Here is a 24,553-nt window from a genome sequence, read left to right on the forward strand (position 1 = left end):
CCCTTAATTGGTCTCCCTTTTCATCTCTTCCCTTTCCAAACAATCCTCCATATAGCTGTCCAAATAATATTCCTGAGGCACAGATTTAGCCATGTGTATCACCTGGTCAAAAGCCTTCTTCAATGGTTTTTCTTCCGATAATACGCCAACTTCTTACTGTCACATTGAAAACCTTTCACAATATGGCATCCACTCACTTTTCTTTCCAGTCTTATTTCACATTATTTCCCTTTATATAATTCTACATTTCACCAAAGGAATCTATTCTCTTTCCAAAAATTATTTTAAAAAATTAATGGCATTTATTTCCTTTTACTGGGGGGGAAAAAAAAAAAAAAAGCAAAGCCCATGCAACAAATGTACATTTGCTGCAAAAAAAACAAAAAAAAAACAAACACAAAATAAATTCCTACATCAAAAATGTGTGACACATTTTACACTCTGAAATTCACCACTTCTCTGTGAGAAAATGGTTAGTATTCTTTTTCGTCAGTCCTCTGGAATCCTGATATCAGAGTTCTTAAGTCTCTCAAAATTGTTCATTTTTACAATATTACTGTCATTATATAAATTATTCTCCTGGTTTTGCTCACTTCATTTTTCATAAGTCCACCGAACTCTTTCCAGGTTTCTCAGAAACCATCCTTTCCTTCATTTCTGATGGCACAACAGTATTGTATTACATTTATCTGCCACAATTTTTTAAGCCAGTCCCCAACTGATAGACACTCTTGAGTTTCTAGTTTTTTGCCATGACAAAAAGTTGCTCTCTCTCTATATATACATATAAATTTCTTTGGGAGATAGTGCTACTAGTACTATTGCTAAGTTAAAGATTATGCACAAGGATGATTTCAGAAAGGCCTGGAGAGACTTACATGAACTGATGCTGAGTGAAATGAACAGAACCAGGAGATCATTATATACTTCAACAACAATACTCTATGATGATCAATTCTGATGGACGTGGCCCTCTCCAATAATGAGATGAACCAAATCAGTTCCAATAGAGCAGTAATGAACTGAACCAGCTACACCCAGTGAAAGAACTCTGGGAGATGACTATGAACCACTACATAGAATTCCCAATCCCCCTGTTTTTGTCGGCCTGCATTTTGGATTTCCTTCACAGACTAATTGCACACTATTTCAAAGTCCGATTCTTTTTGTACAGCAAAATAACTGTATAGATATATATACACATATTGTATTTAACTTATATGTTAACATATTTAACATGTATTGGTCAACCTGCCATCTGGGAGAAGGGGTGGGGAGAAGGAGGGGAAAAATTGGAACAAAAAGTGTGGCAATTATCAATGCTGAAAAATTACCCATGCATATAGCTTATAAATAAAAAGCTATAATAAAAAAAGGTTATGCACAGTTTAGTTGCTTTTTGGGGACTAGTTGTAAAATTATGTTCTAGACTAGATAGAGCAATCCACAAGTCTACCACAAGTACATGAATGTTCTTGTTTTCCTATAGACTCTCCAACACTTGATATTTTTCCTTTTTTTTTTTTTTTTTGGTTCATTTTCTTCAATCTAATGAATATAAGGTGAGAGGTTTGAAGGGAATTAATATCTGTTTCCTAATTCAACATCTCAGGCCTGTTTCTGTGAAGTAACTGCACCTTCTTTTAAGACAGTTGATGGCACATGGGATTGAGCAATGGGCCTACAGGAAGTCCTAAGATCAAATTTAACCTCAGAAACTTCCTAGGCATGTGATTCAGGGCTCAGCAATTTCTCCCTCCAAGAAGCTTCTAGTTATCTTTCCATCTGAAAGTGTTCTTTCCCATCTCAAGATTCCCTGCATGGACACAGCTCATCCATTAGTGGAATATAAGGTACTCGAGGGCAGGAATTCTTTCTTTTGTTACTGTATTCTCAACACCCTAGGAATGGCTTATAACAGTCTGCTGAATTTAATGGAAGTCACCTTGAGGCAGTTAGGTAGGGCAGAGGTTAGAGTACTAGGCTAGGACCGAGGAAGACCAGAGTCTGAATCCCACCTCAGATGTCAGCTGTGCGTTCCTGGATAACTTACTTAGCTTTTCCTAGCTTTCATTTCTCATCTGTAAAATGAGGTTAATTGCAATCCCTGGTTCATAGGTTTATTGTGAGAAACAAATGAGATAATGTGGGTAAAGTGCTTTGCAAACTGTAAGTAGTATATGAATATTAGCTCTGATTACTAAGGGCTATTATTACTTAACATTTTAGGGCTTCAGTTTGAAACCCACAGAAAGAGAGTCCGGATTTCTGAAGTCACTTCCAGAGGGATAGAACTTTGTAATCTTTCTCCCTACTTTGTCAGGGAAGAATCGCTGGCAGGCAAATGGTTCATTGAAAGCCGCACAATAGAATCCATCTGCCACACCCCGGTCTGAACGGATATCAGCAGCATCTTAAAAGGAAATCTTCCCGGTGGGTTTTTCAGTGATTCAGCACCAACCACTGAGTCAGGGTGAGGAGTCACTAAAGTTCACGTTACGGAGGCAGAGGCTTGCTCACTGCAGCTAACTCACTCAGTGGAGGCGGAGAGCCTCCTGCGCGGGCATTCCCGGCAGCGGGGAGTTCTGTCCCCCACACAGGTCCTGCCACCAGTGTCCCTGTACCAACCCCCGGGGCTGCGGCCCCGACAGAGCCGGGGAGAGCCGGCCCACTTACTTCAGTCGCCTTCTGGCTGAGCCCTCGCAGCAGAAGCACCACCACGTGGACGGCAGCTCTTCGAACCTGGACCTCGGGGTCTGTCTTAGCGACGGCCACCAAGCAAGATGTCACCTGGAAAGAAGGAGAGAGAAGTCAGGGAACGTTGGTATTCGGCTTTGCAGTCAGCTTGCGCCAAACCCCACCTTCAGCTCGGCAACAGAGGCAACTGTCAATCGTTCTCAAAACTCAACTCTCGCTCGGAATTCTCAATATCATTCCCAACCCTCAAAAGGGGGAAACCAGCTCCTGGTCTCCTGATTTTGAAGGGAAAAAATGTTGCCAGTGTTTTGGAGACAAGTAGGAAATGGGAAGGAAATAAATGGTGATACATACAGACATAACGACTTGTTAAGGGAGAAAATAAAGCAACATGGAAATATTTCCCCTAGAAAAGAGAAGAGTTGTCACTTGTCAAAGTAGGGCAAAAATAGTGCAGACAGACTGACAGTTAGGGAAACTTGGCTGCTTGGGCTTCAAAGTTTGAGGCCCGGCGTGAACCCCGCACATGCTCTGGAACTCAGGAAGGCTCAAACGGCCCGTTAGCAAGTGTGGACGACGCGGCCCTCTCCGACCCAAGATTAGCTCCAGCCTCATGGCGGGACGCACTGCGGACAGGGTCCATAGACTCTTCTCTCTGGCTGTAAAGGAGGGGTGACAGAGCTAATCTGCCACACAAAATGGTTCAAAAGCACGTTTCCAAATCTGGTACTTTAGTCATATCTAATAATCAGGCAGCATCACAAGCAGCTTTGCCCCTGACCTCTCGCTCACCCCTCCCTCACCCTGGAGAGTCCTCAGAGAATTCTAGACCCTGAAAGGACACACTACAAAATTAAAGTTCCTAAATTTAAGTGAGAAATTCTGTTTCAAAAAATCCATCTCCGCAAAAGAGAGAATTCGGGTGTTAAAACCTGAAAGGATGGACCAATCATGTAACAACTTTCACCTAAGTCAAAATTGCATGATGGTTCTGTCACATGTTATTTTGTTATTTGCTTGAAAAAAGTGTGCGATATACATACACACATATGTGTGTGTGTGTGTGTGTGTGTGTGTGTGTGTGTGTGTGTAAGATTTAGACCTCAAAGACAACATCAAGGGTAAATGGGTCCATCCCCTCATTACAAAGATGACTAAAGGTTAAATGTCTCACTCTCAATAACCTAAGAGATGGAGCAGCATTTGAACCCAGGTATTCTAATTCCAAATCTAGCATGCCTTCTGCTGCATCATATCTATTAAGATATTTCTTAGCCAACAGAGAAGATATTCCTTCTGCAATAAGGAAACAGGCAGTCTGTGTATTTGTAAATATGTGCAAATATATATTAAGTTTTCTTAAAGAATGGCTTTTCAAAAAAGGCCCCAGGAATATATGAGAAGAGGAGCTTGTTAGAAATGTAAACTCTGCAGGTTATATTTGTCACAGCTTTCAAACAGTTGAGCATAGTTCAAAGTGCCTAATTAATCAGTGACAGCAGAGAGGATCAGCAGAAGTAGTGTGTTCTTAAAGATAATTGCATCTGGGATGCACTGGCATTTAATCAAATTCTATTCTAATAGATAAACTTGCAACCTACAACAGAATGGAAAATTCAAAACAGCTCAGATCCTCGGAATCCTCCTTCTCTGGGAGATCCAGCCAGGCCTTGTCCACTCTCCCCTTCCATGCTGCTGGTCATCCGGCCCACAGGGCCCTGGAGAGCCTTCATGTGGCTGGCATTCATGGGATCCTCAAGCTCATCAGCTCAAGCAGGAAACTTGGGTGTCCTCCAAACAGGCAGCAAATCTAAGAGCGAACTCTCCTTGGAGGCAGAGGATTTACAAGGTAAGAACTAAAATCAGAGACAAGTTTGAGCCAAGCTTGAGTCCCTCCTGACACCCAGAAGCCCTGAGCTTGAGCCAGCCAGGTGGGATCTGGGGTAAAAGTGTTTGTGGAACAAAAAGAAGGGCAGAGGCTCTTCAGGCTTTGCCTGGCCCACTTTAGGTATGGTTAAGTAGTCTTTTTCTTTGCAGATTTTGGCCATTCTGTTCCCTAATCTAGAACACCTATTGTAGCCTCCCCCCCTTTTTTTTTCTGGCTTTGATTCATTATGCCTTTATGGCAATTCTCAGTGTTCAGAACTCACTTGTAACTCTGGCAGAGCCTGGAATGAAGGGTGAGAAGAGCAAAACTAGCTGCCTATCAAATGGCTCTCCTGTTAGTCAGGCATCCCTGCAGTGCTTCCTCCTCCCTCTCTGTCTCTCTCTGTCTCTCTCTGTCTGTCTGTCTCTCTCTCTCTGTGTCTGTCTGTCTGTCTGTCTCCCTCTCTCTCTGTCTCTGTCTCTGTCACACACACAATTGGAGGCTGCACACTGCTACAATCCCTACCTCAATGAAAGGAGCTGGAAAGCAGCCCCCTGCTTTCCACCCCGAGAAGTGATTGATATGCAAGAGCGGCTCAAACCTTGGTGCGCTCAGCCATCCAGGACAAATAGGAGGGAACTGTGAACAGACGCAGTGCTCCCGAGGTTTCCTGGGCAATTCTGGAGGATCAGGCCCGAGTCCTGTGACACACAAGGCCTCTGATGACTCCTGTGGACAGCGGAGCTGTTTTTTCCCTTCATCTTGTGCCACTCTGAGCACCTGCACCTCCAGAAGAAAGACATCTTGTAAAACACTGGGAGGAGAGGTGCTCTTTAAACCACGGGGTCATTCTACCTGGAACACGGGAACTTGCTCAGCTTATCCCCAGTATACCAATGATCAGCTTATCCATGCCTTCTGCCCTAACAACCTGGACCTACATATAATGTAAAACCTATTTAGAAATGCACTGATTTAACATTTCTTTTTTACTAGCCTGATTTTCCTCCCAGAGGTTGAACAGACCTGCCTGACCTGTGGGCCGCCTGTTTTGAGCACTGAAAATGTCTTATTAACCACATGGAAGAGAGCTTCCTCCTTCCCGGCTTAATTATAAATCAGACCTACTCGTGGAGAAGAGAGATAAGGATGAAGGAAGCTCCTAGCTATTGAGGTTCAAAGGATGTCAGATCTAGGAGAAAGCTTCAAGAGTGTCTATTTCAGGGGACCTTAACTTTTATTTTTCTATCAGGGACCATCCCCATGAGCAATCTGGTGAAGCTGATGAGTCCCTTATCAGAATTATGTTTGGTGCCAAATTTCAATGAGAGATTAGTGAAAATGAAAAAGCATTTTTCTCCCCACTCAAGTTCTCAGATCTCCTGAAATCCACCTGTGGGTCGGGGGCTCCAGGTTAAGAACTGCTGATATAGTTCAACCATTTCATTTTACAGAAAAATAAAAATAGCAAAATCAAGAGAAGTGAAGGAACTTATCCAATATCACCCACGTAATCAGGAAAAGTTGGTCTCCTAAGCCCAAATCCAATGTTTTCTTCACGTACTCTACTGTCTTTGTGTTTGCAAGGAAGACAGCTCTTGACGGGAACCAGCAGAAACAGGGAAAAACGAAAACACTTCTCAAGCATGTCAAATCTTGACACCACATAGAAGAAAAACCTGAATTCCTTGTACAGGATATAGAACTGCTGAAGTCCTGGATCCTTCTTTTAGTGAGCACATCAGACCACAGAGTCTCCATCTGGGCCACCCAAATTGAGATCTTTCCATCACAGTCCATGGAGACACATATTCATGGAGTTAGGGCCCTGGGGATAGTTCTGAATGTGCAGGCCACAAAGCTGTAACCGATTAAATAAAATAGCATGTATTAAGTAAACACTGTGTTCTGGGAGGATCCATTTAACAGTCCTGGGCACACTGAAGACACTTAATAAATGCTACTTAACTGGCCGGCCCAGGCGAGTCATCCTGGACTCTCCATTCTCTCCCACCTGGCTCGTGATATCTAGCCAAGCCCAGACCACAGCATGCTGGGAAGCCCACGTAGCCACCCCGTCTCCACGAGATCTTTCCCTGTTCACTTCCCCAGGTGCGTTACCTTTCCCTGGGAGAAAGTAAGCTCCTAGAGGGCAGGGACTGCTTGCTTTTGCATTTGTATCCCTAGCACTTAGCACAGTACTTGGCAAGCAGTAGTAAGTGCGGTTCATTCTTAAATCAGGTTTTCATCACCTTCCATCTGAATGATTCCAACAGCCTCCTCCCTGATCTCCCAGCCTCCAGCCTCCGCCCCTCTCATCTGTCCTCCATACAGCTTTCAAATTTACTTTCCAACTGCACAGACTCCCCAATGTCACTTTCCTACTCAAGGGGCTTTGGAGACCTTAAGTACAAAGATCTTGTTTTGTGTTTAAAGCCCTTCATAATTCACCTATCTTTCCCAGCTGATTACTCCTGTCACAGATTTGACTTTCCCACCAAACTGAATTCTTTGCCATTCCTCACGGGTAACATTCCCAGTCCTGTCTTTGCACAGTGTCCTTCCTCCACGACTCCAAGGCCAGCTCGTTCAGGAGGCCCTTCCTGATTCCTTCCACCCAAAACAACTACTGTTCATGTAGCTGTCTGTGAATATACTGTTTCCCTCAGCAAAACGAAAGCTCCTTGAGGCTAGTGAACATCTTACTTAACCCCACTACATCCCGGGCACAATGTCTGGCACCCAGTGGGTGCTTAATACGTGCCTGCAGGAAATTATTAAACAAATAATTTCTTGTTGACCACACAGAGCATTTGTGCAATTGGCTAAACTGAACCTGAGATTAAAAAACCTAAGTCCATCACAATGATGGTAACAGAGTAAGTGATGACAAGAGCCTGAGCTCTCCTAGTATAAAAGATCTCAGAGCCTCAAAGCATCTTAAGGGATTATTAGGGAAACAGAAAAAGCTGTCAAAGAATGCCTAAGAATCAAGAGGAAAACATCACCTTTCTCAAAGAAGTGGGCAAGGGTCCCCTTGATCTCCACTTACTAAAGTTCCTCTGACAATGACAGCTGTCCGTACTTGTTGAGACCTGACATCTAGCAAAGGTAAAACATAGCCCTTGGGAGCAGCCTGGCCGTTCTCCACTGACAAGGCGAGCGTGGGATGCTACACAAGAAGGAACATCTAAGAGGAAGAGGCAGCAATTGTGTGGGATGCAAACACCTGGGTTTTCAAATCACAGGGAATATCCTGCCTTCTGATGTTTCATGGCTAAGAACAGTTCCATTAATACTAAGGTACATGATGCTTCTTGCCATTAGCCTTTCACATGCCACAGATTTATTCCCAGGATTAACCTGGACTCTCTGCCCGGCAGGAGACGAGACTCCAGTTTTGGAGTCTGCAGAAATTGCACTTGAAAAATCTCTATTTATAACCATATATCCTTAGGCAGAGATGTTCATGGTTTTAGGGTCACAGAAACAGCTTTATACATTAAAAAAAACCAGGTTGTGCCTCTCCAATGAACACATTTGGCCTTTTCTTTTGAAATAATCAAATCAATAAACATTTATTAAGTGGCTACTATGTGCCAGGCACTGTGCTAAGCACTGGGGATATAAAAATAGGCAAAACATAGTCCCTGCCTTCAAGGAGTTCACAATCTTCTGAGGGAAACAACATACAAATAAACACACACACATATGTATATATATGAATACATGTACATATAAATGTACACATGTGTGTTTATACATGCACACATGCACACACACACAGAGCACTTGCTATATGCAGGATGAATAGGAAATAATTAACAGAGGGAGGGCCCTGGAGTTGAGAAGGGTTGGGCAAGGCTGGAGAAGGTGGGATTTTAGCTGAGGAGGTCACAGTCAGAGCAGAGAAGGGAGTGCTCCGGAGGCTGGAGACAGCCACAGAGAATGCCAGGGCAGAGAGATGGGGCGTCTCATCTGGGGAACAGCCGGTGTCCCTGGTTGGGGGGTAAGGTGAAGATGGGGAAGGTAGGAGGAGCTCTGGAGGTGACAAGGAGCCACTGGAGTTTACTGAGTAGGAGGGGAAGTCAAACAATCAGAGCTGTGCTTTAGGAAAATCCCTTTGGTGGCTGAGTAAAAGGAGCACTGGAGTTGGGGGGGGGAGAGCCTGCAGGCTGCCCAGACCCCCAGCAGCTAAGACGACCGTCCAGTGTGAGGTGACTGGGGGTATGAACTAGCGTTGAGGTGGTGTTGGAGGAAAAGGGGAAGCCCAGGCTTCTGTGATAGCCTGACTTTGGGGGTGGGAGATGGAGGGGCGTGTAGGCTGACTCCTGGATTGGGTGCCCAAGGGCTGGGGGGATGGTGCTGCCCTTAGGAGAAATGCTAGCCAAGGGGATGGTGGGCTTCCATGTGGACACGTAGACTTGATGATGACTACTGGGCATCCAGTCTAAGATGTCTGAAAGGCAGGGGAGAAGAGATATAGGATGACCATTGGCAGAGGATGGAGGGTCATGGGGGTGGAGGCAGGAATGTTTGTAGAAAGCAGGGAGTTAGCCACAGAGAGAGGATGGGGAAAAAGGGGGCAATGGGAGGAGACAGGATGGAATGGGACTGCTAAAAATAAAGCCGCCTTATCGACCAGAGAGAGGGAAGAGTGGTCAAAGGCAAGAAGTGAGCTCACAGCAATGGCCTCAGCTGAGAGGAGGAGGGGGAGCCGAGGAGTCTGAGGGAGGAGGGAGTGGGGACAAGTGGGCTGTGCGGGAGGCCGGCCGCAGAGAGGGCCCCGTGTGTGGCCCAAGAGCGCAGCAGTCAGCCATGTGATTTCCTCCAGGCTCATTCAGCCGTGTGTGGGGAGGAGGCAATTAAAGGAGTGACCCGGGAAAAGGGGAAGCCCAGGCTTCTGTGATAGCCTGACTTTGGGGGTGGGAGATGGAGGGGCGTGTAGGCTGACTCCTGGATTGGGCGCCCAAGGGCTGGGGGGATGGTGCTGCCCTCAGGAGAAATGCTAGCCAAGGGGATGGTGGGCTTCCATGTGGACACGTAGACTTGATGATGATTACTGGGCATCCAGTCTAAGATGTCTGAAAGGCAGCTGGAGGTGTGAGATGGGAGGTTAGCAGAGGGTTTGAGGCAGGAAAGGTAGATTTGCAAACCACCAGCATAGAGAAGGTCATTAAGTTCCATGGGAGCTGATGAGATCCCCAGTAGCAGTCTGGAGGGAGAAGAGAAAAAGGGCCAGGACAGAGCCCTGAGGGTCACCCCGGGGAGACGGAGCATTCTAGAGGAGGATCCAGCAAAGGAGCCAGAGAAGGAGCCTTCAGAGAGGTAGGAGGAGAACCACAAATGATGAGCAGTGTCTGAGTCTGCAGACAGGCCAAGGGGAAAAGGCCACTGGGTCTGGCAGCCAAGAGGGCTCTGGCAACTTTGGAAAGAGCAGCTTTCTTGGAACGGTAACGTGAGAAGTCATATTCCCAGGAGTTAAGAACACTTCATGGCTGTGTGACCCTGGCAAGTCACTTAACCCCAATCGCCTCAGCAAAAAACAAACAAATAAATAAATAAGAAGAGAGGAAGAGACATGCAGGCCCCGTTGTGGATGCCTTTTGGGGAGGTCAGCTGACCCCTGCTGGGCTGGCTATGACCAGTGATGGGATGGGGGGCAAGGCTGCCATTGGATCAGTTCACCCAGGAGCCAAGAGGGGAGGAGAGCAGAGAGTGACCAGGGCGGGGAAGACTGGAGATCATGGGGCCTTAGCATGCAGAGGGGTTGATGAATGAGCAAACAGCATCTGGGCTCCTGTCCTTCAGGCCTCCAATGGCGATTAGGGGCAAGCTGGCATCCAATACATGACATCATATCATGACAATGTTAAATGAAGCTCCTACCCATTTCACATGCCTGTTCCAAAGGCCGATGAGACAATATTTGGTCCTGGTTCTGGGGAGAACAACTGGTGTGACTAGGGACATAAATTTATGCCTGAGGGGAGGGCTGAGAGGAGGACAGTAGTTCATAGTTTCATATTTGAAAAAGAATCTTTCCAGCCTTTTCTCTTTCCCTTTTGTCCCCACTTATGACAGGGTCCTCCCTTCTATGTCTTAAGTTAAAGTCACTGTTAAATTGAATTCAATAAAACTTTTATTAATTAGCTACTATATACACATCAAAACATTAAACGCCGGGGAGTCATAGGATGCTACAGTCCAAAGCTTACAACCTAATGGCTTGGAAATCGGAGGGAGAGCGAGAATACACTCAAGATACACGAGATTTTTAACACATGGAGATTTGCCAGTGCAGGCAGACCCAGATTGCAGGTATGGGAGACAATATGAGCAAAGCAGGGACAGGGCAGGACCAGAATGTAGGAAAGAGTCTGAGGAGAGACTGGAGGGGGAAAGCGGAGACCCACTCTACAGGGCCCGGAACGCGGGAGTTATTCAGGCAACAAGACCCGGCGAGAAGTGACAAGGTCAGGCTGTGTGATGAGGGGATAGTTGGGGCTAGAGGCAGCGTGGTCACTGGGAGGTGGCGAGCAGGGAGAGCAGCCTGAGCTGGAACAGCTGCAGCGGGAGGGGAGGAAGGGACCTGGGGGCCCTGATCCACCTCATCACCACTATCAACACCCCCCTGACAGATACTAGGATTTAACATTCATCCCGAGCCTCCGATGTGCCAAGTGGACTCAGAAACATCCTCCGTCTAGGTGCCATGGGGATGGAAGCGAGGGCACTCAGGGGTCTAAGTACCTGAAAATTACGACGAGAAGAATGATTTCTAAGAGATTAAAGATCAAATTTAAGACCCTGGGTAAGAGAATAGGGATTGTAGACCTCCAGGAAAAAGCCCCTGGGGAAAGTGGAAGAAGCAGCTACATGCGATAAAAGCCCTGGGTCGGCATTAAGTAACAGCAGAAGCCTTTGTAATTAGAATCCAATAACAGCCAAAGTACCTTATTACCAATAAAGCAAAGGCGTTTAATAGCAGGGAGCCGAGGAATTACAGTGACTATTTATCTCTCTGCGTGCAGTGTCAAATGCAGATTCAGGAAATAACGGATTTCTCATGAAGTAGATGCTTCTGAATGCCATATTCGAGGGATTAAATAGTCCACAGGCTCACAGCCTCCCAAACCACGCAGCTCTCTCCATCTTCCCCTAAGCTTTCATTCTTGAGGCTTTTGGGGTCCAAAGTAAGCAGAAGCATGTGTGCAAACCAAAGGGTATGTCTAAATGTGAATTTTAAACACACAGATGCAGACACACACATACGTACACGTATGCATGTAGACAAAAGCAGCGCTGGCTGCGAGCTAATCTGTCTTGTCTCCCCACCCAGAGACACCGTCTCCAAATACAAGAGTGCCAGCGTTAATTAGGATGGTGAGGGGGGAAGCTGGTCCAGAAGGGCAGCAGCATGATTCCCATTTATAGCTACATCTTAAAGGTCGCTGCGCCCTGAGAGAGAAAAGCTCGAAGGAAGCAGCACAGAAAGCATCACACAATACCTCGTGAACCACGGGGCCCAAAAGAAACTGGAGCCGCTGGCAGAGTTCTCCGAGATTGGACAAACTGCTGGCTCTGTGGCTGCTGTCGGGGTCTCTGGCTCCCCTCAGGAAGGTGTGAATCAAAGGTTCTCGGTACTTCGAGACCATGTCCCCTGGTGGAGAAAGAAGAAATCCAAGCTTGTTTTACAAGATATTTTACAGCTTAAACAAAGAGTGTTTCACACTTTTAGGGCATCATTTCATTACACTGTTATAACGACGCTATGAGGGAGTGGATCAGATCTCGATTGGGGGTGCCCAAGGCTCTGGCCTAGATCCACCTGCTCCCTCCTAGGAGCCTCGTCAGCTCTATATCCTGAGCTCTAGGCTCTCTCCTGACTTCCAGACCTAAATCACTTCTACTGGACGCTTCAAACTGGACGTTCCATAGACATCTCCAATGCCACGGGTCTTTACACTGACTTAGTCGCTTTCTTCCCCAACCCACGCCTCTTCTAAGCTTTCCTAAACAAGCATAATAATCGCTAGACACTGTGCTAAGCACTCCACAAATATTGTCTCCTTTAATCAGCGCTCCATTCACTGTGCCCCTGCTTCTGCCAAAGGCAGCACGGCTCTTCCATTCTCCTGGCTTCTTGGCTCAGAGCAGGCCCAGTGCCTCACTTCACCTCCCAAGCTGCTGCTAAAGTTTGCTCCCCATAATGTTCTTCCCCCTCCTCACCTACACTCACTGACTCTTGTCTACATGACTCCTAATTGGGGCTCCCGACTCCTGGCCTGCACAGAGCCACCACCAGCACCTCCTTAAGGGCCCGTTTGACCACAGCAGCTGCCATTCAGGAAACTCCAACTCCCATTACCTGTAGGTAATCACAGAGTCCTTCACAACTGGCTCCAGTTTAACTTCCCAGCCTTTCCACCAGCACTGTCCCCGTTCATCCCACCTGCTTCTTTCTTTTACACTCTCTCTCCTGTCCTTCCTCCTTCTCTTCTCCCTCTCTCCCTCTGTCTGTTACTCTCTGTCCATCTTTTCATGCCTAGAACAAATTAACATAGAACATCATCTTCGCTGTAGATTTCTCTTCCTCCAAGCTGTACCTCCGGCGCCATCTTGTATAAAAAAGACTTCCCCTGGATCCCCATCTGCTAGTGCTCTCTGTACCTATGTCACATACCAGATGCATGTGTGTTTATATGTATGTATGTGCGTATGTATTTATACACATGTGCATATATAGAAAGTGTCTGCTTATGTACATGCATGCTGTCTCATCTCAGAGAATGTTAGCTCCTGGGGAGTGGGGGATAAATGACTTCTATCAGGGCAGCCAGATGGCTTGGTGAATTGAGCACTGGGCCTGCGTCAGAGAATTGTTCAGGTGTTTTTCCGTTTAACTCTTCATGGTCCATTTCTTGGCAGAGACACTGAAGGGGTCGGTCATTTCCTTTTCTAGCTCATTTTTATAGAGGAGGACATGGGCAAACAGGATGACTTGTTCAAGGTCACACAGTCAGAAAGTGGCTAAGGCTGGATTTGAACTCAGGATAGTTTAGGAGGGGAGGACATGAGCAGAAAGACTCTCCCAAGAAGGCAGAGCATCTCAAGGTTGGTGTGAAGGCACGGAGAGAGAAGGGCGCCACGTGTGAGAAACAGCGGAGTCCTGCCCTCATCCAGGAGATCCCCAGACTTCACAAGCACTCTAACTTCCTGGTTCCTCAGTTTAGATAATTCCCATGGCCAATTTCTTCATTCTACCTCAGCTGCCCTCAGGGACAGTGGCCTCTGATCTCGCTACCACCCCAGTGTTACACTTCCATGTCCATGAATTCCAAATTCTCTTTATCAGCTAATATACTTTTTTTCCCCCTTTAAATCTCTCCCTTGGGGGCAGCTAGGTGGCGCAGCGGATAGAGCACCAGCCCTGAATTCAGGAGGACTAGAGTTCAACTCTGGTCTCGGACACTTAACACTTCCTAGCTGTGTGACCCTGGGCAAGTCACCTAACCCCAGCCTATTTAAAAAAAAAAAAACCTCTCTCCCTTAACCTGACCCTTAACTTTATTCTCCATCCTCATGGAGAATCCTCATCCTTCTGTCCTACTCTGGGACACTATTCACGATTCCCACTCTTAACCCCTTGGTGAACTGGTATGATTCTCTTCTCTACTCGTGAGCCCTTGTGCCCTTGTCCAGGGGCTGAATATGCCCTGCTAAATCCCAATTCTGGATTAAATCCACTACCCACTGTCATTCCAATTCACGTACTGCTGAATGGAATTAGAGGAATTTGTGACTATGACTATATGACTGTTACATGACCTAAGCTCAGATGGGTCCTCTCTATAGCAAGACAATCTAACTATTCCTCCCTAATCAATTCTCTGTCCTACTCATCACAGAAGCTGTTTCAAACCTTGTCTTTGAACCTTAAAACTGCCATGGCACCCCCTGCCTCCACTCTCAGGGAGAAACCTTGCTTCATATTTAATACAAAAAAGGGAGCTGTTCACTGCAAGTGCTCTTTTTCCGTTCTTCTCCTCTTCTCCTTCTCTTCCTCCTCCAGTCACGTCCTCAGACATCATCTGCTCTATCCTCCATCCCTCCTGCTTCATATGAAGAGGGAGCCCTTTTCCCTGTTAAGGCCAGCTTCTCCGGGTGAACATCGATCCCATTGCCCCCCACCTCCTCCCATTATTATCCTTCTGCTCTCTAACCTTCAATCTTTGTGTCTATGGTGCTTACTCACCCTGCTGCCCACAAGCACCTTCCATCCTTACAAAAGTCCACACTGGACTATTCTCTTCAGCTGTTCTTATCTTGTAGCCTCCTCTGCCTTTCTCAGACACAAAGCATTCAGCCATACTGGGTGGCCCTACTTCTTACCTCCATCTTTTAAGGTGCCTCAGAATCTGCCTCTGCCTGGTGGCAGCTGCCTTCTCTCACAGCTCCTCAGACCCTTTGCTGGGTCTGCCTCTGGGCAGGTGTCCCCTCTGGACCTCTGCTCTGAATGCCAGTCCTGTATAACTAAGTTCTGGACTTCTCCATTACTATAAGAGCACCACCAACCTTATCAGTCACCCAAGTCTGAAATTTGTTTTATATTCCATTTTATTTTCAGATCTACATTTTCTCCTTTCAACCATCCTTGAGAAAGCATGTATGGTCAAGCAAAACCAATTCCCACACATTGACTATGTTCAAACAAAGGATCTCAACCTGTAATCTGAGGCTATCACCTCCCTCTCTGGGGAGGGATACCATGTTTCATCATAATTCCTCTGAAATTGTGGCTGGTAATTGTGATGACCAATGTCCCAGAGTCTTTTAAAGTTTTTTGTCCGTACAATATTTTTATTGTATAAATTGTCTCCTAGTTCTTCTCATCTCACTTTGCATCACTTCATACCTCTTTAGAAATTCTCTTCATCATTTCTGACAACACAATAGTATTCCTTAGTGTTTCAGCCCTCCCTTCTAGCCTGCCCCTCCCTTTTCTTTTCTCCCCCCACTTCTTTATAGAGTTAGATAAATTTCTATACCCAACTGAATGATTAAATTATTCCCTCTAAGAACCCAAACTAATGAAATCAAGCTTCAGACAATGCTCATCCCCCTTCCTTCTTTCCCTTTATTGTAAAAAATCTTTTGTACTTCTTCTAGTAAACTAGTTTTCCCATTATACCTCCCCTTTCCTTTTTCCAGTACAGGCCTTTTTCCACCCCTTAATGTCCTTTCCTTTGATGTCATTACATCAGAGTCCGTTCACAACCACACCCGACATCTATGTGCTACCTCCCGGCTGCCCCAGTGTCAGATACAGTTCTCAAGAGTTACAGATATCATTTTCCCATTTAGGGATGTAAACAATTTAATATTTAAATATATATTTCCCCCTGTTTACCTTTCTATAATTCTCTTGAATATTGTGTTCATAGATTAAATTTTCTGTTAAGGTTCTGATTTTTTCAATAGAAATGACCGAAAGTCTATTATTTCACTGAAGTTCCAGCACCTCCCCTGAAAGATGATGCTCAGTCTTGCTGGATAGTTAATTCTTGGTTGTAACCCCAAGTCTGTTGTCTTCTGGAATATGGCATTCCAGACCCTCTGATCTTTACTGCCAGATCCTGGGTAAGAGTGACTGTAGCTCCTTGATATTTGAATTGTTTTTGTCTGGCAGCTTGTGATATTTTTTCTTTGAGGTTGGAATTCTGGAGTTAGACAACAATGTTCCTTGAAGTTTTCCTTGTGGGATCTCTTTTCAAAGGTGACTGATGAATTCTTTCAATGAGTATTTCCCACCTGTTTCTAAAGTATGGGGACAGTTTTCCTTAATGATCCTTAAGGAGCTGTTTTCTTCAGACAATTTTTTTTCTTCCTTTCCAAGTCTCTCATATACACTTCTCTCTCTCTCTTTTTTTTTTTTTTCTTCTACCTTTCTTATTTGGCTTTTAACGTCTTTTATCAGCACTTCCAAGAAGCCTCTTTGGGCTTGAGACCAATTTATCTCACTCTCTGAGATTTCTCCTGTGGACATTCTGTCCTCATCTGAGTTTGCGTTTTGGTCTACTTTATCACCATAATAGCGTTCTATAATCAAGGTTCTCTTCTGTTTCTTGTTCATTTTCTTTCCTTTCCTTTTGGTATTTTCTCTCTCTCTCTCTCTCTCTCTCTCTCTCTCTCTCTCTCTCTCTCTCTCTCTCTCTCTCTCTCTTTTTTTTTTTTTTTACTTTTAAGGTCCAGCTCTGCTCTTAGAATAAAGGAGGATCACTGTCCCAAAGCTTCCTGTCAGCTCTGAGCTTTGGCTTTGAGCTCAGAGCCCCCTGTGTTTGCAGGGGAAGCTTTGATTGCATTTTTTCAGGAAACAGCTTGCTTTCCCAGAGTTTATCTTCTGAGCTGGGACCAGAGGCTGCCCCACTGATCTGCTCCTCTACTGAGCCAGGACCGAGAATTTTAGCTGCTGATCTGCTCTCATTAAGAGCCTTTCACTAGCTTTCCCAGAGTCTACCTAAGGTGGGCTGAATAGTCCTTTCACCCCAGTGAGACTGGCCTTTCTTGAAGTCCTTCCAATCTATCTTGAGCTGGAAAGTGTTTCATTCCATCAGACTCTGTTCAGAGGCTTGTTTCATGTGGTTTTCAAGGGAGACTGGCAGAGCTCGAGCAGCTTCCTGGCTCCATCCCCAGAACCCCACAACAGAATTCCATTCACATTCACATAGCATAACTTGTTTAGTCATTCCCCAATTGATAGGCACCCCTTTAGAGCTGTTTTCACATAAAGGTCCTTCTCCTCTTTCTTTGATCTCTTGAGGGTAGAGCCCTGGTTGTAGGTAGTATTACTCGGTCACAGGGTATGGACAGTTTGATAACTTTTGAGTCTTAGTTCCAAAATGTTCTCCTGAATTTGAGGCCAGATTTGAGTCTTCCTTGACTCTTTAATCTCAATCACCCCATTTATTTAATCAGTTACCAACTCTCATTATATCTTTCTCCAAAATAGCTCCAGCCTATAATCCCTTCTCTCTTCTCCCATAGCTACCGCCCTAGGTCCTCTGTCACCACATAGATACTAGAGTTTCCTTAGGCAGAAATTTGACCATGTCACTCAATAAACTTCAGTGATTCATTGTCTCCAGGACATTCCATTTTGGAATACCTAAGATACAAGTTTTAGTATCCTCTGAACCAAACATAAACTCCTCTGCTGATCATTTAAAACTTTTTACAAACTGGCCCATTTCTATATTTCACACTTATTTTTTCTCTCTACATACTTGATGACTCAGTCATACTGGCTGACTTGCTGCTCTTCCTTACACACGATGCTCTATCTTAGGCACCCAAGTGGCAAGATGAATATATTACTGGATTTGGAGACAGAAAGACCTGAATTCAAATCTTGCTCCTGACACATTTTAGCAGCAGAATCCAGGGCAAGTCATTAGCATCACTTAGCCTCAGTTTCCACATCTATAAAATAGGGATAATGATGTCATACCTTTCAGATTGGTTAATAATAGAAATAGATAATGATAAATGATGGGGGAATATGGGAAAACTGGGACACTAATATATTGGTGGCGGAGTTATGACATGATCCAACCATCCTGGAAAGCAATTTGGAATTATGTCCAAAGGGCTATCAAATGCCAGCAATGTCACTACTGGAATTATATCCCAAAGAGATCATGAAGAAGGGAAAGGGACCCACATGTGCAAATTTTTGTGGTAGCTCTTTTTGTAGTGGTAAGAAACTGGAAACTTGCCCATCAGTTGGAGAATGGCTGAATAAATTCTAGTATATGAAGGTAATGGAATATTACTGTTCTATAAGAAATAATCAACAAGCTTATTTTATCAAGGCAATCCCAATAAACTTGGGATTGAAAATGCCATTTTCATCCAGAGAGAAAACCATAGAGAATGAATATAAATCAACACATACTATGTTCACTTTTTTTCTTTTTCTTCTGTTTTTGTTTTCTCTTGTGGTTTTTACCTTTTGGTCTAATTTTTCTCTCCCAATAGAATTCATCAAGAAATGTGTATTTTAAAAATTAATGTACATTTATAACCAGAAAAAAAAGACAATTAAAATAAATAAATAAAATAAAATGGGGATAATGATAGCATTTACCTCTGAGGGTTCTCATAAGGATCAAATAAACATATATAAAGAGCTTTGAAAATCTTAACATACTTCATAAAAGCTATTTATTAGCTATGTCTTGCTCTATAAAGGATACCTTTGGTTGAAGCAGCAGTAAATATCCCTCCAATTATTGATGTCTTCTTTATTTCTTTAAGGAATGTTTTCTAATTGTATCTATACAGATACTGATTGTGCTTTGGTGAATTCATTCTCAGATTTTTTAGATGTTTTGTAGTTATTTGGAATGGAATGTCTCTTCCTATTATTGTTTCCTCAGTTTTCCTATAAAGAAATGCTATTCCTATAGGTTTATTTTTGTAACCTGTAATCTGACTGAAATGACTAATTATCTTAATTTCTTTGCTTATTCCTGAGTTTTCTAAGGAAACTCATATACAATGGCAAATGGGGTAGTTTCACCTTTATATTTGTGCCTTTATTTTGCCTTATTTATAAAATCTTAAGGACTGAAGTTCTTCACCTCAGTCAATAATGTTTCTAGCATTTCGAAAACTATAACAAATTACAGCTGGCAAAAGGAATGTTCTTGCCTTAATCTTATGTTTTTTTGGCAAAGCTCCTAATATTTTAGTTGACTATAATTTTACTTTTGATTTTAGATACTTTTTGTCATATTAAAAATATGCCTAAATTTTGCAGGGTTTTAAAAAAGAATATGCAAATATCATACCTGGCCAAGACCAATTCTGTATTTATTGATATAATCATGTAGTTTAGGTTTTTAAAAATTATTAATTATATTATTTTCCTAATATTAAATCTGTTTCCTTTATGGTCTAAATTTAGCTTGATCAAGTGAAATTTTTTTTCTCTAAATTGCTGTGATTTTTGGGGGGCAGGATTTTATTTAACATTTTTGAATTAATATTCATTAATGTTATGGACTTAAATATTAGAACTACATTTGTCTCAAAAAACAAGTTCAGAAAAATGCTTTCTTCTCAATTTTCAGAATAATTTGTGATGTCTTAATTATCCCTTAATTTTTTTCACTTAATAGTATTTTTTCCAATTTATATGTAAAAATTTTTTTTAATATTCATTTTTGTAAGATTTTGAGTTCCACATTTTTTCCCTCCTCCCCAAGACAGCAACAATAGGACATACATATGTAATCATGTTAAACATATTTCTATATTAGTTATATTGCAAAAGAAGAATCAAACAAAAGGGAAAAACCATAAGAAAAAGCAAAAAAAAAATTTTTTTAAGTGATAATAGTATATATCGCTCTGCATTCAGACTCCATAGTTCTTTCTCTGGATATGGACAGCATTATCTTTTATTTTGGAATTGTCTTGGATCATTATATTGCTGAGAAGAGTTAAGTCTATCACAGTTGATCATCACATAATGTTGCTGTTACTGTGTAGAATATTCTCCTGATTGACTCACTACATTCTTCATTAGTTCATGTTAGTATTTCCAGGCTTTTCTGAAATCTGCCTGCTCACCATTTCTTTTTTTTTTTTTTTTAATTGTTTAAAATTGTTTAATTCTGCCCTCCAAATATATACAAAGTAGTTTTTATTTTTTTATGTTCATTTTTTAAATTAATATTTATAATTATAACATTTTCTTTGACAGTACATATGCATAAGTATTTTTTTTTTTTTTACAACATTATCCCTTGTACTCCTTTCTGTTCCGAGTTTTTCCCCTCCTTCCCTCCACCCCCTCCCCTAGATGGCAGGCATTCCCATACATATTAAATATCTTGGTAACATAGAGTGGTAATGCTAGATCAAGGAATATGTACAGTTTTATAGTTTTTTGAGGCATAATTCCAAATTGCTCTCCAGAAGGGTTGGATCAGTTCACAATTCCACCAACAATGTATGAACTTTCCAGTTTTTCCATATCTCCTTCAACATTTATCATTATTTTTTCCTCTTATCTTAGTCAATCTGATTGGTATGAGGTGGAACCTCAGAGTTGTTCTATTTTGTATTTCTCTAATTGATTTTTTTCATATCACTAAAGATAGCTTTAATTTCTTCATCTGTAATTTGTCTATTCATATCTTTGGACCATTTATCAATTGGGAAATGATTTGTATTCTTATAAATTTGACTCAGTTTTCAATATATTTTAGGAATGAGGTCTTTATCAGTACCACTGGCTGTAAAAATTGTTTCCCAGCTTTCTGCTTTCCTTCTAATCTTGGTTGCATTGGATTTGTTTGTGCAAACCCTTTTAAATTTAATGTAATCAAAATTTTCCATTTTATATTTCATAATATTTTCTATATCTTATTCGATCATAAAGTCTTCCCTTATCCAAAGTTCTGACAGCAATATCACTATTTAGGTCTAGTCCCCAAGGAAATCATAAAACAGGAAAAGGACCCACATGTAGAAAAATATTTGTAGCAGCTCTTTTTGTTATGTTAAAATATTGGAAATTGAGGGGATGCCTATCAATCAGGGAATGGCTGAACAGTCAGTAGTCTATAAATGTAGAGGAATACTATTGTTCTACAAGAAATGATAAAAAGACCCAAGAACCCCCAGACATACATGCCAAGAAACTGACTCCCAGGCCCTGTTCAGTTCAGAAGCTGTCCACAGCCCTTTCCCCACAAAAGGTAGGGAAGAGGCAGACGATGCATTTATTGCACGAAAGTACCACACACGTTCAGGGTGTCTAAATTCTTGGCACCCCGAAGGCTTTTCTCGGAATCTCCAGCCTGAGCCTCCTGAGCAGCTTCGAGGGCTGAGGCTGACAGCTCGGGGGAGCCACTCTCAGGCTGTGCCCCAGGTGCCAGGTGTAAAGCGGAGCTCTCTTTGCAGGCCTGGGTGTGGGGAGAACTGGCTGACAGCCAAAGAGGAGCTGAGCCCGGGAGAGTTTGGTAATCCGAGGGAAGGTCTCTAAAGAGAAGAGTCATCCTCTGGGAGATGCTTCCATCTCCTCATGTTGCGGCAGGTCTGACCCAAGTCCGATCAACTGTCCTGCTGATGACACTGACAAGGAGCTCTTGCTGACGCAGACAGCGAATAGAGCCCCTGGCAGTCGGCGTCCAGAGAGCCGGGAGAGGCGGGAGGGCAGCAAGGGGCTTGCAAGCGCCTCAGGTGATTCCCTCACTTTCTGGAGAAGCCCCCAGAGCCCAGCAAGCAGAACTTCTGGCTCCAGAGCCCAAGCTCCTCCAACCGTGCTACCCCAGGAGTCCTCCAATTTCCCAAGTTAAAATAGGATGTTCTGTTGTTTAATGTTAGCAAATATATCATAAGTACCTGATTCTAGGTCTAGCCCATAAATGAGAAAATTAAACAATTTAACTTAACTAAAATGTTAGGCCACTGAATTTCAAAGGGTTCTTAAGCTGTAAAAGAACGCTTAGCCCTGATAACCTTCTGGTCCTTCAGAATTGTATAATTATTTACTAAGCTGCTAAGGATATTTGGCTTCTTGGTAAATAAGTATCGGTGATATCAGCAATATTGGTAAATAAATATTGGCATTACATTTAAAATTTTAAAACCTCCTATCTATAGTAAGATATCTCCAGTTTTGGGAGAAATATACTTATTCCCATGTGTTTATTATTTTTTTCTAAACTTTATTCTAGCTATATTATGGCAGGTGGCCAGTTAGAGCAGCAGAGTACTAAGCTTAGAATTAGGAAGACCCGAGTTCCTATCTAGTCTCAGACACTAGATGTGTAGCTATGGGCACATACCCTGCCTCAGTTTCCTCAATTGTAAAATTGGGATATCAACAACATATACCCACCATCGTTGCTGTGATGACCAAAGGAGTGATACTTATAAAGTGCTTAGCACAGTGCCTGACCCATAGCAGGCACCACATAAATGCTTGTTTCTTCCTTCTACTCTCCCCTGACAGGGAAGTGACTTAATAATTCTAGAAATAAGATGTTTATCTCATATTCAATTAGTCATCAAAGAGAGTTATGAAGGATCAATAGGATATTCATCAGACAGAGTGGGAGGTTATTTTATTCAAAGGGGAAAGACTCTCACTATTAAGGGGGAAGGAAGAAATGGAAAATGAGAAAGGCTGGGAAAAATCCTAATGTAGGGGAAAGATGTCTGAGGAGGAAGCTAAAGACAAACATTTCTCTGTTAGTGGTAACACCATTTCCCCTTTTACTCAGCTTCAGAAACGTGGAATCATCTTTGACTACTTCCTGACCCTCCCTCCCATCAGATCTCAATAATCTTCAAGTTCTATCAGTTCTTATTTTGGACAATTTCTCATTAATGTCTCTCTTAGCATCCCATAGTTGGGCTCTAGCACCAACTCCTTCCAATTCATCCAACAGGACAGTAGATTAATCTCAGAGTACCATTTTTATCACAGCACTTTTTTGTTCAAAATCCTTCAATGATTCCACATGGCTTACCAATAAGATCCAAAGCTCTTCAGCCTGGGATTCAAGATCTTCTAAATGCAGCCTTAACCCACTCCAAACTCTATGTTTTAGCCAAATCAAGCACTAATCCAGATTAGTTCTTCCATGCTTCTTCTATTTCTTTTGCCTGGAAGACTTGTCCTTTCCACCATTTTTCCTTATTATATTACTTTCAATTAAAGGACCAGATCAAATGCCTCCTCCTCCATGAAATTTTCATTGATCATTCCAGCTCAAAGTGCTAAGCTCTCTCCCTAAATTCCTAATGCATTTTTTTGGGGGATCCACTCTAAAAGCCAAGCTTTGAATTCATTGTTTCTTTGTGTCTTCTCTCCTGTAAGTACTTTGAAGGAAACAAATTATTGTTATAATTTCAATTCTACTCATCACATAGAAGAGATAGGGATAGAATTTGGATCTATGACTTACTTCACTGGTATGGGGAATTCCAAGATCAGAAAATTCCTTCTGCCAATTTAAGCTTGGAACACTAAGAGATGAGGTGACTTGTCCAGGGTTGTAAAGTCTATACATGTTAGACAAAGGACTTCAGCCTAGGCCCTGAGTCAAGGCTGGTTCTCTCTACTATGTCACACTTCTCTCTGCACACTGTTCAAGAAATATTTCCTACATTGAATTAGATTGAAAAATAGCATCGAGAGGCAGATAAGAGATTTCAGTAGACTGGTAGTAAAGTTAACGCGGTCTGTTTGGGGGTATTCCTTCTCCTCACTGCTCATGGGGGCTGGCGGGGCAGACTGACAGAACAAGCAAGCAAGACCAAGGAGGTCATTCTGTGCAGCCTTGGACATCGAAGGGCTCATGACTGGTGTATTTAAAGGTGGCTGGCTCTGACTGCTGACTCCGGCTCCGCTTGTCCACTTGAGTTTGCTAACCACACAGATGCTCCTAAACTGGGTCACTCAGAATCAGCCTGCCGAGCTACCTGATTCATCTCTCTGAAGCAGAACCAAATTCGGCATCTGGGCATACTCATGCACGCTCCATATCCTTGGTCCATGGGGTCAGTTTTATCCTACACTCCTGTGGTTGTGACTGGTCAGCTGTTTTTCAGTCATTCCCGACTCTGTGACCTCCTTTGAGGTTTTCTTGGCAAACAGGTTGGAGTGATTGGCCATTTCCTTCTCCACCTCATTTTATTTTTAAAAGCATTTTTATTTAATATTTTTCTCCAGTTACATTCAAAACAAAATCTTATCTTACATTTGTTTTTTAAAATTTTTGAGTTCCAGCTCATTTTACAGAGGAGGAAACTGAACAAACAGGGGTAAGTGACTTGCCTTTGTTTGAAGCCAGATTTGAACTCTGATTTATCCATTGAGCCACCTAGCAGCCCAAATCCAGTACTCAGATCAACTACTTATGAGGCTCTGTGTCTGTACTTTGAAATCACAGACTGTATTGGGGA

General features: G+C 43.1%; 1 protein-coding gene across 1 annotated transcript in view; it reads right to left on the reverse strand.

Annotated features, from left to right (window-relative positions):
* Positions 1-24,553, reverse strand: part of TANGO6 (transport and golgi organization 6 homolog) — a 190,183-nt gene that overhangs the window by 30,567 nt on the left and 135,063 nt on the right. Inside the window, 2 exon segments of the mRNA XM_074286127.1 lie at positions 2,677-2,790; positions 12,076-12,227. Of these exon segments, the coding sequence (XP_074142228.1) occupies positions 2,677-2,790; positions 12,076-12,227 (266 nt within the window).

This window comes from Sminthopsis crassicaudata, chromosome 2 (genome assembly GCF_048593235.1).
Source record: "Sminthopsis crassicaudata isolate SCR6 chromosome 2, ASM4859323v1, whole genome shotgun sequence".
NCBI lineage: Eukaryota > Metazoa > Chordata > Mammalia > Dasyuromorphia > Dasyuridae > Sminthopsis > Sminthopsis crassicaudata.